Source organism: Scardinius erythrophthalmus (assembly GCF_964197995.2).
Source record: "Scardinius erythrophthalmus genome assembly, chromosome: 10".
NCBI lineage: Eukaryota > Metazoa > Chordata > Actinopteri > Cypriniformes > Leuciscidae > Scardinius > Scardinius erythrophthalmus.
In genome coordinates, this window is record NC_138230.1 from 9,913,149 (window position 1) to 9,931,040 (window position 17,892).

Below are 17,892 nucleotides of genomic sequence, written 5' to 3' on the forward strand. Positions count from 1 at the left end.
CCATAACAAATGCAAAAAAAAAAAAAAATAAAAAAAAAAAAATAGCAAACAATATAAAAGCTATCTGTTAAAGCAGCATCAGTCGAGTGAAAATGCTCTTACTTTTGGTAAGATGTCCTTCAGCTTCCCAGAGTAGGTCAAAATGTCAGATTTCAACGTTGTTGTTTTTGCTTGGGTGTAGTGTATTTTCTTGGATGTCTGTTTGGAGTCGAACAAGGACATAACCACTTTGGTGGGAAGTCCCAATGGATTGGGATTGTTTGGGTTTACTACCCATGCAGAGTAGGCAGAGATCCTCTGGTCTGTCTGCTGAATATGGAGGGATTTCCTTTTCATGAGAAAACACCAGGTGAAGGTTGTAGCTGTTTTCAGACTGGGGAAAGACAGGCGATGGCTGTCTCTGGTGTTGACAACGGACACAGAAGAAGCTAACTTCACTTGTCCTTGAAATGTCGAAGGCCTCAGAGGTGATTTCGATGGAGACCAGCGCTGCTCTTCAGGTTTTTCTTGTGGCTTCAGAGTGGAATTCTCTGGCATGGCATAGCTTCGAACTCCAGGTGAAGAATGTGTAGCAGGTGTTGTGGTAGGTGTTCTCCTCTCCATCTCCTGTTCACTGACCTCAGTTGTTGTTATCTGAGATACTGGTGCCTGGGTGTTCTTTACAGCTTCAGAAATCTCTGGTAATTGTTCTGGGGCATCAGTCTCAATTGGGCTATCCACTGGCTCTGTGGTACAGACCTGTCTAACCAGCATTAACTTCCTCTGCCTGGTAATTTCTGACATCTTTGAGTTCAAATAGTTTAGAGATCTACCATCAGTGAGACATGCAGCTCCATGCTCATCTTTAGCCCGTTTCTGTGTCTTTTCCATAGCAATGTCCAGGCTGTTGGCAGGGGAGAGCATACGTTTGCTTGAGGCAGTGGATTCTTGGGGGCATAAATTTGCAGAAGCCAGTTTTTGTGTACAATGCAGTGAACCAAGGGAGAGGATGCTTTTATCAGTGGTTTGGTTTTGGTCAGTGGTTTTCATGTTGTTTTTCATCTGTATAGCAACAGACCCATGTTGCCTGTGTGCTTGGATTTCTGGTCCAATCTTTGAATTACTGTTCACAACATGTACCGTAGGGAAGTTGACCTTAGAAACCGCAGATGCAGGTGCAAGGGCGTGCTCATCTGTGATTAGAATCTGTGGTACAGGTGTAGATACTGGTGTTATGTGAGATGTTGTATCAGCAAGTGCACCAGCAGGCAGTACAATTGGAGGCTTATTGATTACAGCCTGATAAGCTTGTTGTGCTACATAGACATTTTGCATTCCATCATTTGACTGTGACACTTTAATTTCCTTAGCAATTGGTATTGTTATGACTGGCAATGTGATCTGCGTGCCTTGCACACCTGCTAAAGAATATGTCTGGCCTGTTTTTAGTACGGGGCAATTCATTTGGTATTTAGGTTCAAAGCACTTCTGATTTTTTTCATCAGAGCTCTTCTGAATGTCTCTCTGACCAGCCCCCTTATTGACCAGAGGTTGCATGTGGCATGCCACAACCCTTGAGGTCTGATGCCATGGATGTGGAAGGCCGTGAACTTGGGGTTGTTGGGTTTGGCTTCCAAGGTTGATGCTTTGAACCATTTGCTCATTTTTCGTTAGCGGGGCCTCTCCAGAATGTAGGACAAAGGACTGAACAATTGCAGATGTGTTCAGATTTACTGGTCTAGGTTGGGACCCAGAGCATTCATTGGTGAAGGGGACTCTTTGGATGGGGGGAGTCTGTTTCACTGCCAATTGAGGGTCTGGTGCAATCTTCAAGGACATTTGACGTACTAGAGGCCCTCTTCTTCTTTCAATGAGAGGCACCTGGGTAGTTGGAGGACATTGTGCATTTTTTGGCAGGGCAGTCTGTATTGGTGGCAAAGGCCTGCTGGGTGACATGCTGCTGCAGTCAAAGGATTTGCTACGGTAGTCACAAGAAATTTCCAATGATGACTGAGTGCAGCTGATCTGTTCTGAGGTAGCGCGTCTCATCATGCCTGGCACTCCAAGAGTGTTGTTTGCTACTGGGATCGCTTGAGCTTCTGGTGGCTTCCCAACACTATCAGCCCTTGATGGGCTGTCAGATCTTGGTGGATCATCTCTGTCAAAAGAGGCTGAAATACTAGAGCACCTTGACAAGCTACTATCTCTACTGAGGCTACGAGAGAGACTTGACTCAAAGCTGGATTCACCAGAAGAGTGTTCCATTTGAGCAAGTCTGATGCGCTTTTTCTTTGGGGGGAGTTTTTCCGTAGGCAGTTTGGACAAGCTCTCACTCCTCTGAGGCCAGTTAAATGTATCGGCAGGTTTCTCTGTTGATTCTACAACTTTTTCATGAGTTTCATGACCTCTGTCTGGTTCCTCTGTTACTAAGATTTCAGGGACTTGAATGTTGTTCTGGCGCACAAGCCGTGATTGCTGTACAGGTGTGCCATCACTAGCAATGGTAAAGGTTTGCTTACCATGAGGTTCCATCCCTTGGCTGGCACATTTAGGTGTAGACATTCTGTCATGGTAACTTTGTGAGAAAGAGTTCACTACAGCCTCTGTATGGCCTTTTACAGAGCTCTTTACTTCCTTTTCCCCAGGATCAACTGGAGATGACCTGTCAATGGACTCAGATGTTTCAAAAGAATTTGGTCTGCTGAGGGAGTTGGTGTGTCGAATGACTGAAGTTCCACTTCCTTGTCTCTGGAGGTCACCTCTTTCTTTATTTGGTGTGCTGATCTGAGCCTCTCTTATTGGAGATAATCTTGACTCTTGGGATTCAGCAGCTCTACCAATGATTTGTATTTGTCCTAAAATAGCAGAGTTACTTAAAGATTGGGTATGGTGAGAATAAGGTCGCCCTATCGAATCTGTAGAGGCCTGGCAGGAGTCAAAACTTCTTGAACATGGAGGCGTGGTTTCAGTTGGAGATTGGTCATCATCATCTCCAACACTTTTAATTTTCCTTCTTTTTCTTACCATGAGTGGTTGCTCTACAATGCCAGTAATTACTGCATTTCTGTTCAAAAGAGGCTGCTGAATTCCACGTCCAAACACTTCTGGCTCAATCTCTCTGGCATGCATAGGCTTGTTTTTTGGACCATGCAGTTCAGAACAATAAAACTTCTTGTGATTTTCAAAATTTTCTAGTTTTCTGTAACGGTTACGACAAGTCTCACATTCGTACATTGTCCCTTTGTTTTGCTGGGGTTTTCGGTTTCTTTCTGTTGCATGCTCAAAGGACTTACTTCTCAGCTCATGTGTAATACTTGGTCCATGATGGCTTTCATCCATGGAATGAACTGAGATAAGAACGTGACCATCATTTGTGGACAAATCCTCAACTGCTATCTGCCTCACTAAGGTACGAGGATGTACAGCAGAATTTGGAGTAGAGGGAGCTGAAGAGAATACATCATCATTTAGTGAGCTAATCTTGTCATCAAATGAATGACAGATCCTTAGTGGGTGAGGTTGAGGGGTTAGATTGGGGAAGAGAGCTGACTGACCAGGTGTGGTTGGCATTGAATTACTTCTTGTAATTGGTAAACAATCCATAGCTGGATACTGAGGTGGTACAGAAAGAAGAAATACTGGCTTTGATTTGTCTGTAGGAGTGAAAGGAGATTTTGGTATGTCCGAGTTGGAACTAGATCTTCTTACTGGTGGTTTTAGATCAAACTGAAAAGAGTCTTTAAATATGTAGGATTTAGGGGAATCAATGCTACCCCTTCGGGAAAGAGAAGTCCGTCTGGGTTTGACACTGTCTAGTTGCTTGTCATCCACAACAGCCTCGTTGTCTGAGATCAACTTTGAGATACGCTCCTCAAGAGATAGAGCTTTAGTTTCCAATGGAGGACGCATTTGTACAGAAGGAACTCGAGGCTTCTCAATAGATGCTACATGCATGACAGTTGCCACAACCGGGGAAGGAGGAACTTGTGGGGTTTTTGTAATGTCGGTTTCTGCTGGTGGAGTAATCTTAACAAAAGGACTTGGGGGACTCATAGCTTGATCTGCACTCTCAGAACGTGAAAAGTAGCCTGAGTCAGTGCTTCCAAGACTCCGAGGACTTAGCAGGCACTTGCCTTGTGGCTGTTGAGAGTAATCAGTTGCTTGTTGCCTTTGTAGCTGAGCATGGCTGCCTCCCAGTGGTGATTTACAATGCTGATCTTCATCCTCACTAACTGAATCTTGTAGAGGACTTGTGCAATCCACTTCTTTCAGTGAGGACAGAACCATTACATTGGACCGAAGGTTTGCTGGCTGGAAATCCCTTTGCCTCTGGGCTGTGGCATGTTCAGGTGCTGAATCTGTAACTCTTGGGCTGTCTGCACGCAAAGGCGAAACATTTACAGGGTGGACAACCACTTTAGGGAGAGCAGCAGTGACCTTTGGCTCACATCCTCTCTGTGTAGCCAATGTTTTCAGAGTTTCAAACACCAACAAATGCTCTGATTCACCTTGGCTTCCTGGTACCATGCCTGCACTCTGCAAACTGCTCTCAGATAATGCTGTTAGACTGCTCTGTGAAGAATCCGGGTCTAAGTCAGCTGTACTACCTTCTTCATCACTGTCCCCACTTTCCTCCACATCAGAATGTGTTGGCAGACCTTTGTCTGATTCTTGGGAGAGGGATCCACTTCCGGAGTCTTTAACCAAACCCAGTTTAATGGCATGAGCATGAGACTTTTTATGCTTGTATAAGTTGCTCTTTGTCTTAAATGAAAAACCACAAGTCACACACGGGTAAGGTCTCTCTCCTGTGTGGGACCGTATGTGTTTAAGAAGCACACTTGGCTTGGCACAAGCTCTTTTACAGTATTCGCAGACATACTTCCCTTGCTTTTTTGGTTTTTGATCTTTTGCAGAGATATCAGATACTTGATTTGCACCAAAGTTGACCACAGTTGTCATCTGAACAGGGTTGAAACCAGGTGTGACTGGGACTTGAATTGAGTTGGGTACTGTGGCTGACAGAGACTGGCATGTTTGAACAACAGGGGGCTGGCTTTGAGGGAAACCACCTGATCCAGATGGAACAGGTGCATGCGTCAAGTTAAGTGAAGGACCCACACTGTAGCTTTTCTGGAACCCTGGTTTGTCCTGCTGACGATTTCCTGACATGTTCACATACTGCTGTGTTGTGTGTTGCCCTGTAGATGCCACACTGCTGTAGAAGTGTTTGGCTGTGTTGAATTGTGGCATAAATGAGGGTTGTGAATGGACATTGAAATTAACAGCAGGCATAGCCACAGCATGGTCTGAAAATGTGACAGGAATGGAAACTGATTTTCCAAGATGTCCTATTGGACTGCTGTTCTTCCTTTCTGTCAGTGTATTGAAATCTGGCTCCATAGCCTTGAGCAATACCTCAAGGGGAGCGCTTGTGTGAGAGGGAGATGCGTTTTTGTTGCTGCTGTTGCAACACCAGCTTTTTGTCCGCACTGGCCCTCCAGCACAAGGTTCTTCTTCAGAACTTTTGTGGCTGAGAGCCTGTGGCTCTGAGGTTGATGACTCCTCGTGCTCCACTTTTACTGCTCTAGATTCAGATGCCTCCTGCGGTGCATCTTCAGCATCTTGAGGGTCAGGCAATCCATGTGATGAACCACTAGAAAAAGAAGAAGAGGGTGTGGCTTCCTTGGACGAAGAGATGTTCGGAGAAATTGACTTCTTGGTTTGCGATTGCTTTTTGACAGGAGATTTTGGTATTTTCTTTAGCTGGTTTTGTACCACAACTTTTTTCCTCTTCAGTCCTTTAATGACCTCAGAGTTTCTGCCAGTACTTTCATTTGTGTCTGTAGGGGAAAAAATAAATAAAATAATGAACAACCCAAACAAAATTCAACCGTACTCTGTCCAATACTTTTTGAGATTTTTTTCAGATAATTGGAAAAATAATATATGAAATATTCCTTATTTAAATAGACAAATCTTTATGACCATCCACAAGGCTGAGGAAAAAACAAAGAAAAAACAAAAACATTCCGGTTACACAATAACTCGAAATGATTTGTAAAGGTTAATTGTTTTATCATTATTAAATTAGAGACAGTTTTTGAGTTTCCAAAATGTAGGATCCTTGATTACATTACAATTTATATTATAACAGGATTATTATAACAACTTGCAACAACTGGCTTCTGAGTTGAATTATTGACATATTACTGTAATTATATTTTTATTGTTGACAATTTTGACTATGCAGTACAGTGTAGAGCACAACAACATGTAGCCTACACCTCAAATCAGACAGAAAAAGGCGCAGAAAAAGCCTTCATATCAAAAAATCAAATGAATCTCTATTAGTGTGCACTACATAAGATTCTTCATAAAATTTAGCCAACGTTTATGTAATCTATCAACACACAAATTACACAGGCATTTTCCTGTCAGTCTTCAAAACAAACACCCATGTGTTATTTTCTGCTTTCATTTCCTCCCCCTTTGGCAGAATACCTTTCATCATGCAAAGTTCGTAAGAAAAACAAAATCAACCATAGACTGCACTTTCCACAACACCTAAACATCAACATAAACTCTACGTTTAACAGCACAAATTACTCGGAATTCAGACAAATCAACAACAGCAAAAATCTTGCTATATCAGACCAACCAAAACATACCTAAGCAACGAGTGTTGATGAATTGTAGTGTAGGCAGAGAACTTCAATTCACAATGAAAAAAAAAATACAATCCTCTTCTTAGCAAACCCAGTACACTATAAGCTGCATAGGTACCTCTGACAGCTAGCACATAGACGAGACTGTTTTGGAATCTAGAAGATCTCCGGAGCTGCTACTGAGGCCCACGCATCATTATGTACAAAACCCACTCTCCGTTTCTCAACCCTCTGTCACCATCCCTCTCTCGCTCTCTCTTTCCAAACCCTCCCTAACTTGCTCTCCAACATCTCATTCAACATTGCAATTGTGTTAGGATGAGCCTTACCTTGTTCTATTCTTCTACAAGCTCTCAGTCAGTTGGCAGAGAAAGACAATAAGACATAAGTTGCATGCAGGTGTTTATGTGGATGAATAAGCTTGTGTGAATTCGTGAAATCTGTCCCAAGATTGAACGTGGTCCAGAGACTGAGCATTGAGACCTGAGCACCTAAGTCAACATCTTGCAGAAAACAAATCACTATTAATTTGGAAAAGGAAACCTGCCGTAGAGCATACACAACTAAAACTTGTTCACAATTACGCACTGATGGGCAGAGTTTACCGCATTTGCTGTGTTTGGATTCCCTGTGGTTTTAAAGATATACTGAAGGCTCTTTGTGTGCCTGGCACCAAGTAGTTACAAAACACATAACCATGCCTGAACATCTGTGGCAACCCTGCACTTATTAGGGTTTCCCTTCTTTACTTTGCTTGGCATGGTTGGTGGAGAGAAGTGGTTAGCATTAGAACTACAAAGTCATCAATTCCTGGATGCCTTAGAAATTCCCCAGAAATTCAAATAGCCTGTTAGGATTTCACCAAGACTTCAATCTAACTTTTTTCTTGTTTATACCTAAATAAGACAACTTCCTTACATGTTTCTAGAGAACGTAGAAAGAGGATATGAGGACATCTCTGAGCTCTGAGCTAATTAACCGCTTTTAACAGATTCGGGATTAACACGGAGATGACTGCCTGTTGTATTTTGAGAAGGGATTTATGTATTATTGAACCAGTTGCATTCTGACGTAACCCATCCCAACATGAAAAATAAGGCCAGGATAAACCTAATTATTAATAACCTCATATTTAAAATGAATCCTTCATGCTACGATGGTAAATGAATATGGTCATATTATTGTTACATGATAACAAAGGATTAAATTTTATTTACATTGTACAATGTTCTTCAAAAAAATTCCATAATGGTGCCATGTTCTCATATAAACTAAGACTTCAACAGCTCATACACTTTTTTTATTTTACTTTTTGCTTTTACATAATATATACATTTTTCCCATTCCAGCCTATTATGCATCAGCTCTTTTTCTATGTATGCTAGTGAAACACAGCTTTGAAATGGCTGCTCCACGTATTTTCTGGTTAAACCAAAGACATGTTAACTGCCATGGTGTGTAAAGTGTGACAGGTACATTCATAGAGTGCATGCACAGCAGAGCTAAATGTGGTGGCCGTAGGTGAAAGCCAGCAGAGATGCTGGAACTTCAGGAAACCCCCAGAACATCCAATGCACCATTGAAAGCAACATGCTGGCAGACCAGATAACCTCAGTACAGATACAGTCCGGTACAAGCAAAGGGTGTGGCAGAACATTTAAATGTTGAGAAGCAGAATATGCAGAGTATGAAAAAATATTCAGAAATTTGCCCTGGATTCCACACAGAAAAGCATTGTCACGGTTCGCAGGTTTGCCTGTTCATGTTTGTGTGTACTGATTGCCTATCAGCGTCGCTTAGTTACCAACTGCGCTGACGAGCTATCAGATCAACTGCAGGTGCAGCTCGTTTATGTGTCCAATAAGTAGTCCTGTGGTTGTCGTGTTCATCGCCAGATCGTTCTTGAGGTTCACGTTTTGTCTCCTAGTCCTGTCAGTGGTTCTCTGTCACCAGTTCCTGTGTTACTTATTCCTGTGTTACCTGTTCCAGTGTTACCTGTTCCTGTGTTACCTGTTCCTGTGTTACCTGTTCCTGTGTTACCTGCCTGCTCTAGTTTTGGACTATCTGCTCTGTTCACAATTGGTTGATTTCTACAGGGATCATCGGACTTCAGCCCATTGCAGTCTCCTCGCTGCCAAGACGTGAACTCCGACCTGCACTTCTGCATCAGTCCATCCTGCCTTGATCTTTTCTCTGTTTACTTAATAAACTGCCTTTTCATTCGCAACTGGATCTTGTGTTTCTCTCCTGTGACAAGCATCTACCTTGAAAACTTAATGAGCAGAGCGATTCAACTGCGGCACAAAGACCCTGCAATTCCTCTTTAAAGCAACAGACGTGCTCGTGCCTCTCTGAGAGAATGAAATAGCTTAGGTACTGGATGTTCTGGTATTGAGGAGGGGGCGGAGAGAAAAGCTTCCTGTGGACGTTATTTGAAAGGAACAGTCACAGAAATGTTATTTTATATGATGAATCATACCTTTGTGTCCAACTTTAGGGTCTTTGAGCTCCTTCTGTGCTTCCTCTATTTTATCTGAAACAGAAAAGGAGATTTCCATTTTAGCCACATTGCAATCCGATATTGGATAATAGTAATAAACATAAATTATGGTACATTTCAGGACAAAGTGAAGTAGCATTTCAAAATACAGCTTTAAAAAACAAAGAACGTCAAAGTCAAATGTACAATAAGTAATTTTTTAATCCAAATATTATCAATACTAGAGACAGTGGTGACAATATCAACCAATATTTGAATTTTTGATCAACACTAAAAAAATAATACCAAGGCTTAATTATACAACAGTATTACAGTAGTTAGAGGTGGATATTTATGTATCCCTAAATCAATAATATTATGGAATACAATAATAATAGTATAAATGTCATATTAAATATGTTGTGTAAATATATAATATAATATAATATAATATAATATAATATAATATAATATAATATAATATAATATAATATAATATAATAATTTGGTCTGCAAAAAAAAAAACCTATCTTTCCTTCTCACATCTTACAGGTACAGCAGACATTTAATATTTCATATCATCTGCTCTGTGTGTGGGAGGGATATGCACACTGAAAATATACCCAATTTTAGAATGCAATTACTGATTATTATATAAGACAAGACAGGACAGTGTGTACTGAGTGTGTGTGTGTGTTTGTTTGTATGTATGCATGTACATGTGCTATAAGGGGAATGAGAAGCAGTCATCTCCTTTCACTACCTTAAGTCACATAGCAATGACATACACAAATACAAAAAAAGCATTTAAAAGCAGAACAGATTGGTGTGGTGTGTTTCAACCACATAACCCCATTACAAAGCATGAGCAAACACTGGTTTGCTTTGAAAACAATGCCTCGCTGTGAAGCAAGAACCGGAGCGGTTTCGGAAAGAATCCTTGCTTGATGTTTGGAAAATGCCCTGGCCACTAAGAGACTCCCAGACGCTGCTTTGGATCACTGTAATGGGAATGACACTCTTCTCTGCATGAGGAACAGGGTGGAGTTGCGAGGGGGTGCCCACTGACCAAGGTTTCAGCATGTTATGTCATGATGAGTGGGCTGAAGGCACACCCTTGATTAACTCCCCCACCCCTCTCTTTCTCTCTATGCTCAATCTGTTATATAACCCAATATATATTTATATATAACCCAATCTTCGCAAATCTTTCCCTTCAACCCACATCCAGCATCACTTACCACACAAAACCAAAAAAATAGATTTTTGAGTTAACTGTTACTGTATGTAAGTGTGCATGCTAACATTGAGCATGCAAGTATATTCAGGGGAAAAGCATGTCTCTGAGCCCGGGTTGACAACAAAAGACTTTAATCTCAACAAATAGCTTTAAAATCGGAACCTGTGCAATACAAAAGTTACACAACTTGAGAAACTTTTGATGAATCTACAAACAATGAGTCATTCCCGTTATGCAGTACATTTCCATGTCCCCATTACAGATGTCTGAAAATATTGTATAAAATATTATTAAATACTAACATAAATTATTAAAATGTTTCAAGATGGAAATCATATCATTTAGTTTCTTGTATCACAGTAACACTTATGAATTTTAAATCACTTCATTAAGAACTATTATGAGTTAAATTAGCCTACTATAAAGAAATATTCTTAATTTTTTCTTTCCCTAATCGAAAAGTTTTCTTTCTTTTCTTACAACACAACTTGTTTTCTAGAAATGCTTTCTTATATTACAACACAAGCATATTCATTTATTAAAAGTTACAGAGCTCAAAATGCCCAGCAGTATTACACTGCAAAATCCTCCACTGGAGGTCTCTAAATGTTTTTTTGGGGAAAAAAACTCAGAAAAAGAGAGAGAATCTTAAACAGCAACACTTTAACCCTCTGCTCTACATTTCTTCGTGGTCAAAAGTGACCAAAGAGCACCAGATGGTTAAACAAAAAACACTCAGTATCACCAAGGTCAGCATGATCGGTGTGTCCGTGAGAGCCTAAACTTGCTCCATATCTCTGGAGGGCTCATCTAAACCCTAAGAATGGAAACTCTAGTGTCTTCCATTGCATCACTTCACTCGTTCTCGTAACACTTAACCACCTCAAGCATCACTGCATCACAGTCATCACCAATTATAACACCATCCCATTCTGCACCTTCATCTAGGGGATTTCTGGATGCTGAGTCACCACAGACATTTATAGGTTGAACCGCTTGGTCTAACCACACATTCAGATTTATCCTACCCTCATCCGTTTGGAGCAATAAATGGAGCATATGGACATCAGTACTTGAGGGATCAGATAACAACTGTTACTTAATGAACCGCAAATAGGACCCCCCTCCACCCAACCCTGTCCCCGAATTCCTCGGGTTAGATGGTGATCGAGAACTCCACCAAGGATGGAAGAACTCAAAGCCTGTGAACAAGAAATCAAAATCAGAATATTTTGGTTGAAGCAAAAGAGAGTGGTTGCAGGTGCTGCTTCCTCAACTGTGGACTGAGCGAATGCAAAGCGGCCTCAAACACAAGAGCACTGTTGAGCCGAGTGACTTCTTTGCATACTTTAGGAAAATCATTACCAGAGATAATTATGCTTGGTTTCAACTGCTACATGAGATTAACACCGTGTCCAAACCAGGAAAAGTTTCCAGTCACAAGTAACTTGTCTGCCCACGCTGAAAAAGTAAATGCAGCATGACACAACTGCATGAATTGGAGATTTCACTGTGCAAAACAACATCACACAAGTATTGAAATCAAGCAACTGATAAATTGTCATGTTACTTGTCACGTATAGCGGTCACAGATGCCTAGGACAAAACAGATTCAGTGAAAGAGAAGCTTATCACTTCATGCCTGGTTAGACACAAAAAAATTAGCAAAAAATGTACCTTGTCACTGAGGCAATAGCCTTAAACGGACAACATTGTACCTTATCTAGCCCTTAGAAGAGACTTATTAGAACCTTAGAGTAGTAATATTTACCCTTAAAGGGACAAAATGTCATTTCAAACTCATAATGCTGGGTTCAGGCTACACAATACTTAGATAGTCACGGAGTTAAGATTATGCAGTTTTGACTCCTAAATTCTTGTCGTGTCGTTGACAAAAAACAAGTCAGACTACACGTTGCTTCCCGACAAATTATCGCTTGCCATCTTTAATGACATGAGAACTATCGACTGACATGCAGAACTATCGAGCATAAACAAACAATGGCTACCGAAGTACTATCCAGTGGCCAATGGCTATCCAGTGTTTTGCACTGGATGTCTTTTTGTCAGAAAACCCCAAAAAAGAAAGAAAAAAATCAAACATGCCAGTCTTTCTGTCGTGACGTCATGAAGCATCACAGACTCAGTTGGTTGTCATCAACTTTAACACACTAGATGAGATAAAACGATCGTTTCTTGCGTTCCGACGCCCCTTGTTGTTTACGAATCCCCATGACACATCAAACAGATCGTGCCAAAAATCGTGTAGTCTGAACTGTGCATAAGACTTTTGGTTAATCTTCAAAACACAAATTAAGATATTTTACTGAAACATGAGAGGTTTCGATCCGTCCATTGAAAGTCCAGGTGAACAAAATTTAAAAGATCCAAAAAGGTTATAAAAAAGCCCACGAGAAAAAATCCATGAATTGAGCCGTTTAATCCAAGTCTTGTGGAGAGACACAATTGCTTTATATGATGATCCGATTTATTTTAGGCTTTTATTCTATCATTTACCTTTTGGTGGTACAAAGATAAGGGTACTACCCCAGTGATGAGCTGTTGGGGACCTGTTGACCTGATTTCAACAAGTACAACATGTTCCTGGATCAACGTCTTTGTTGATCCTGGAACACTATTCCAATCATCCAATCAGATCTGAGGGACAAGTTTACAGTTTATGTCAAGTTTAGACTTACAACCAGGGTTAGGTGCTTCAACATCAGATTTATTCACCTATCATTTCCCTCTGATTTTAAGGATAGCTTATGGGTAGGGCTAGGATTAGAACTAAAATTTCAAACAGTTGATCCAGGAACATGTCTTACTTGGCGAAATCACGATTACCGAGCTGTTTTTGCACATTTTGTTCTGAAACGGCTAGAAAATGTTTCAGGTGTAGGGCTCTATATTTGCGTTTCTAGTTTCAAAAGTCATGTTTTCACCTACATCACAAATACACAGTCTAATGACCTGACAGGGAAGGAACCTCATGACAAAATTAAGAGTGAAAGAAGAACAGAAACACTTCAGAAAGTTGCTAGTCATGAACACAATGCAAAGAATCTCCTCTAGAGATTTCTCTTCCTCTTTTGCTCTATGATGGCATTTTCAAATCATGAGTCTGTAGATATGGTGGATCTACTGTAATGTTTCGAGAGGAACTCCTTGAACTGTAGACCAATTGCTATTGCTATTAAATGGCATGAGGATCAACTGCTATTCATTGCAGTTGACATATGGGACAAACCACAGTAGATGGGCAGCAGTTGGACATCTTTCCAGATATTTATCTCTCCCACATACATTCTTTCCCCCAAAACACAAGATTTTCCTTCCAAAACAGCAACCACACCAAACCTAAACCTCAGATTCAGTGGAACACTTAGCAAGGTGATTTGGAAAACAGAGTTGCTGCACAAAGGTGGCAAATGAGGACAATAATACACGCTGAAATTTCCCCTGTTTAATGCTGCCATGACAACCAGAGATTCTGAAGTGGCTTTCTTCAATAAAGGAACATGCACTGGTCATCTCGACTGGTCCATGAGACTTCATTAGATGCTAGCGCATGTGCGCTAACGACATAGAGGCTAATGGAAATTTAATGTGATCAGAGATCTGTTTTTAATGGCCGTGGCAGTAAGAGCAGCATGTGGGTATAAATATCACATGAGTGGGTGGTGCTTATTCACAAACAGATTTTAAATGAGAGCTGGACTGAGTGTACCTGTCGTAAAGAGCAGGGTCATTAGAAAAATAGTCAGCCACAGAGTGTCCGAAAGCAGTTTGATGCATATTGCACATGGCAAGAACAGGCAAAATCAGCTAGTTCCAATCTGACTGGGTAGCTTTCATTTTGGAATTATTTCTTGCACATATGCAAGAGATATGGCTATACGTACTCAGTTATTACACATGTATTAAACATTAATGTGTGTGTGTGTATTTATATAAAGTAAGTAAAAATCTGGGACAGAAAAATAAAATCTCTGCTGCTAAGTTCTGTAGGCTATATGGAGTGAAATCGATAATAAATGTACCTAATTTGATCTAATCTACAATGACAAAACAGACAGAATTGCTTGCAGCATCCAACTCTGCAGTGTGTAGCATGTGCATCATCAGAGGCTGGCTGTGTAACACCGCTGTTAGTTTTCCACACCACGTGTTTTGACAAATAACAGAGTAGGTGTCAAAAGGTTAAAGTCATTTGCCTGATAGCATTGGACTTGTTATGGCATACAGAGGTTGAGTGCCCGCAAACCAGCCTGGCTCACACACACAAACACACACTAAAGAAAAAAAGCCCTGCATACAATGCCTGCATCTATTAAGAGTGGATCACTAAATCAGAATGACTTGTCCACACACTTAACTGAGCATTTGCACGTCTGTCCCAGATGTGATCAAATCAGACAACATCACTGCTGCCTGTCAATCTGTGGGATTCACATGACGAAAGCATATTATGCAACCTTTTGTGTCCTGCCATGCATGAAGTAACACACTGCCACAGAAAGAACAAAAGAAACATGCCATTCAGGAGGAAATACCTGCAAGAATCAAGAGAACTATAGCACTTCCTTTGCATGCGGTTTATCTGGCCCCTTTGCGCACACATACTTTAGAAACTAATATCCGAGCACGCAAGGACTCGACGGACACACTTCCATGGAATTTACTCCAGGATTCTCCCGAATCCAGCACTGCTGTTCCCAATCCCACACTGTTCCACTGGGAGAGATGGAGCCAAAATCCTCAGTTGATTGCTCAAGGATTTCCACAAACCGCACTGGATCAGCTTTACGATTTGCACCCTAATATTTTGCCACAGGACTGAAATAACATCCGCCTAGAACATTTGTTAGTAATTTGTCACGTCAAATTTACTTGTTAAGAAATTGCACTCGGAAAAGCCTTTTGATTGCATGTACAGTAACCTTTTGCTCTCTGACCTTTCAGCATTTACAAGGGTCATATCACATTTTTAAATGTTTTTTTTTCCACTCAGAAAGGGGAAATTAAAACTTTTATTCAGCAAAGATACATTAAATTGTTTAAAAATGACATTTATCATGTTATAAAACATACTGTTCATTTGAACTTTCTTTTCATCAAAGAATCCTGAAAAATGTATCAGGGTTTCCACCATATAATATTTAGCAGCACAACTGTTTACAACACTGATAACAATACGAATGTTTCTTGAGCAGCAAATCAGCATATTAGAATGATTTCTGAAGGATCACGTGACACTGAAGCCTGGAGTAATGATACCGAAAACTGCAATACTATTTCACAGTATTACTGTTTTTGCTGTATTTTTTGATCCAATAAATGCAGCCTTTGTGAGCAGAAGAGACTAAAACATTAATCTAAGATTATAACCAATTTTTATTATGTACTCTTCCCGTACTACCTTACAGTGACTGGATGGTAATGCTTTTTGGAATGGAAAGGAACTTTTGAGTTCTGAAAGTTTTCAAAGTACACAAAACCTGATATGTATAAAGAATTTGCCAGGGAAAACTTAATTCCTTATGATATGACCACTTTAAATAACAACTTGAAAGTGAAACAAAGCAACAATTAGAAGCAGCAGAGTGACCAGAGAACACAAGGAACCCCGAGGAACACTACACAACACTGTTTATCCAGTGTATAGACAATCCTCTTCTAGAGAAAAGACCATCACAGCAGTTCACAGGGTTCCCAAGGTTTCCTTACAGGAAACTCTGATGAGCCTGAAGCCACCAATCAGCACGCATGAGACAAACAAGGGAGCCGCTTACCAGAAGCAGAGTCGGTAACCTTCCCCTCCTCATTACTGTCAGAGCCCACACACCCACTGACACAAACACATATAAACACATCTCAGACTGCATTACACAACACTCTATCTTCATAAGCTGCATCATCAAACTTCCTCTTTTCTTTCCCCCGAAATGAGTTTCCTGACTCCCCAGTCAAGAAGAAACCAACGGGACTGAGAGCGAGACATGAGTTCTGCAGAGCTCATCTCCACAAAACGCTCAAACAGCACACGCAAACATCTCCTGAAAACTGGAAGAGTTCTGAGGAGGCTCCAAAAACTCCCTTTTTAGGAATGTCTGGAGAGTTTTTGTTAGATGTTTCTGGAGTCAGTGGCAGAGAACAGAGCATTACTGATAAGGCGCACTACTGCGAGCCCGAGGCCACTCTTAATAATGCGTGAAAATAAAGAGACGGCTGGAATCACAAAGAATGAGAGCGACGTGAAGAGAAACGGTTTCAAATGCTGAGATGTACATGAGCTTCCTACATTTTGTTACACTTTATTTTAAGGTGATGCAATTAATGTACTTACTCAAATAAGTACTGAGTAATATTATTTAACTACATGTACTTACTATAGAGTTACGGATAGGGTTTGGTTTAGGGTTAGTAATTATGCATATTATCCTGTTATTACTATAATAAGTAGCAACGTGTAACTACGTCACCTTAAAATAAAGTGTTACCCTACATTTTTTTTAACCTTATAAATCAACGAATATTCACAAATGATGGAGTTTGAAAAGGATGAATAGAAGTTGAGAAAATTAATCGTCAATAAAAATCGAGACGAGTTTAAAATCATATGCACTACTGCACAAATGTATAGTGGCGGCACTTTTACGGATGCAAAATAAGATGAATCTACTCTCCAGAGATTTCACACCACACTTCTGGATCATGACCTCTGTGTCCCACCCACACACACCACTCGCATCTGTTACTGATATCCTGTGCACACAGCAATGCACACACTCGTGTGCATCAATTCACACTTCTTATCCGCAAAGAATGCTTTCAAATCAGAACCATTTGTTGTCAACTCCTCTCTCTCTCACACACACACACACACACACACACACACGTGTGCCGCGAGACTGCCCCCGCAGGAAGTGGTGGGTGGATGCAGCAGTAGACGGAGCTGATAGTGAAGTCTGCGTGGGCACGCTGGTGAAACATTGATCCAGAGCATCTTTAGGACAAACATACACCTCCTAGACAACAGTTATATTTATATTCCCATACCGCAAACACACTGAGAGAGACCATCAGACATTTAGCACATTGTACCTTTTAACATTCTGAAGAAAATATGAATGGTGTTTGCCGGTGCAATCTCACGGCCACATTGCTACGGTTTTGCGAATGTTTGTCAGGGTGTTGCTATGTGGTTTTTAGGTTGTTCTGGGTGATTATCATGGTAGTGCTATGTGGTTGATAGGGTGTTCTGGGTGGCGTTGCTGTGTGGTCGCTAGGATACTCTAGATGGTTGTCAGGGTGTTGTGTATGTGGCTGCTACTGGTAACCCGAAGGTTGTGGGTTCGAGTCTCAATACTGGCAGGAAATTACTGAGGCGCCCTTGAGCAAGGCACCAAACCTAGACGCTAGATGCTCTAGATGCTTATCAGGGTGTTGCTTAGTTGTTGTTTTTTTTAAGTGTTCTGGGTGGTTGTCAGCATTGCTAAACAGTTGCCGGGTGTTCTAGATGT

At 40.9% G+C, this 17,892-nt stretch overlaps 1 protein-coding gene across 4 annotated transcripts in view; it reads right to left on the minus strand.

Moving 5' to 3' along the window:
* Window positions 1-17,892, minus strand: part of hivep1 (HIVEP zinc finger 1) — a 60,144-nt gene that overhangs the window by 5,140 nt on the left and 37,112 nt on the right. For 3 of the 4 annotated variants that reach the window (XM_081377161.1, XM_081377162.1, XM_081377163.1), the window contains 2 exons: window positions 9,127-9,180; window positions 103-5,822 (listed from right to left, as the gene is read on the minus strand). In XM_081377161.1, the coding sequence (XP_081233287.1) occupies window positions 103-5,822; window positions 9,127-9,180 (5,774 nt within the window). Of the gene's footprint in view, window positions 1-102; window positions 5,823-9,126; window positions 9,181-14,745; window positions 14,898-17,892 lie in introns of those variants that run through there. The other variant, XM_081377160.1, reaches the window with a different exon arrangement.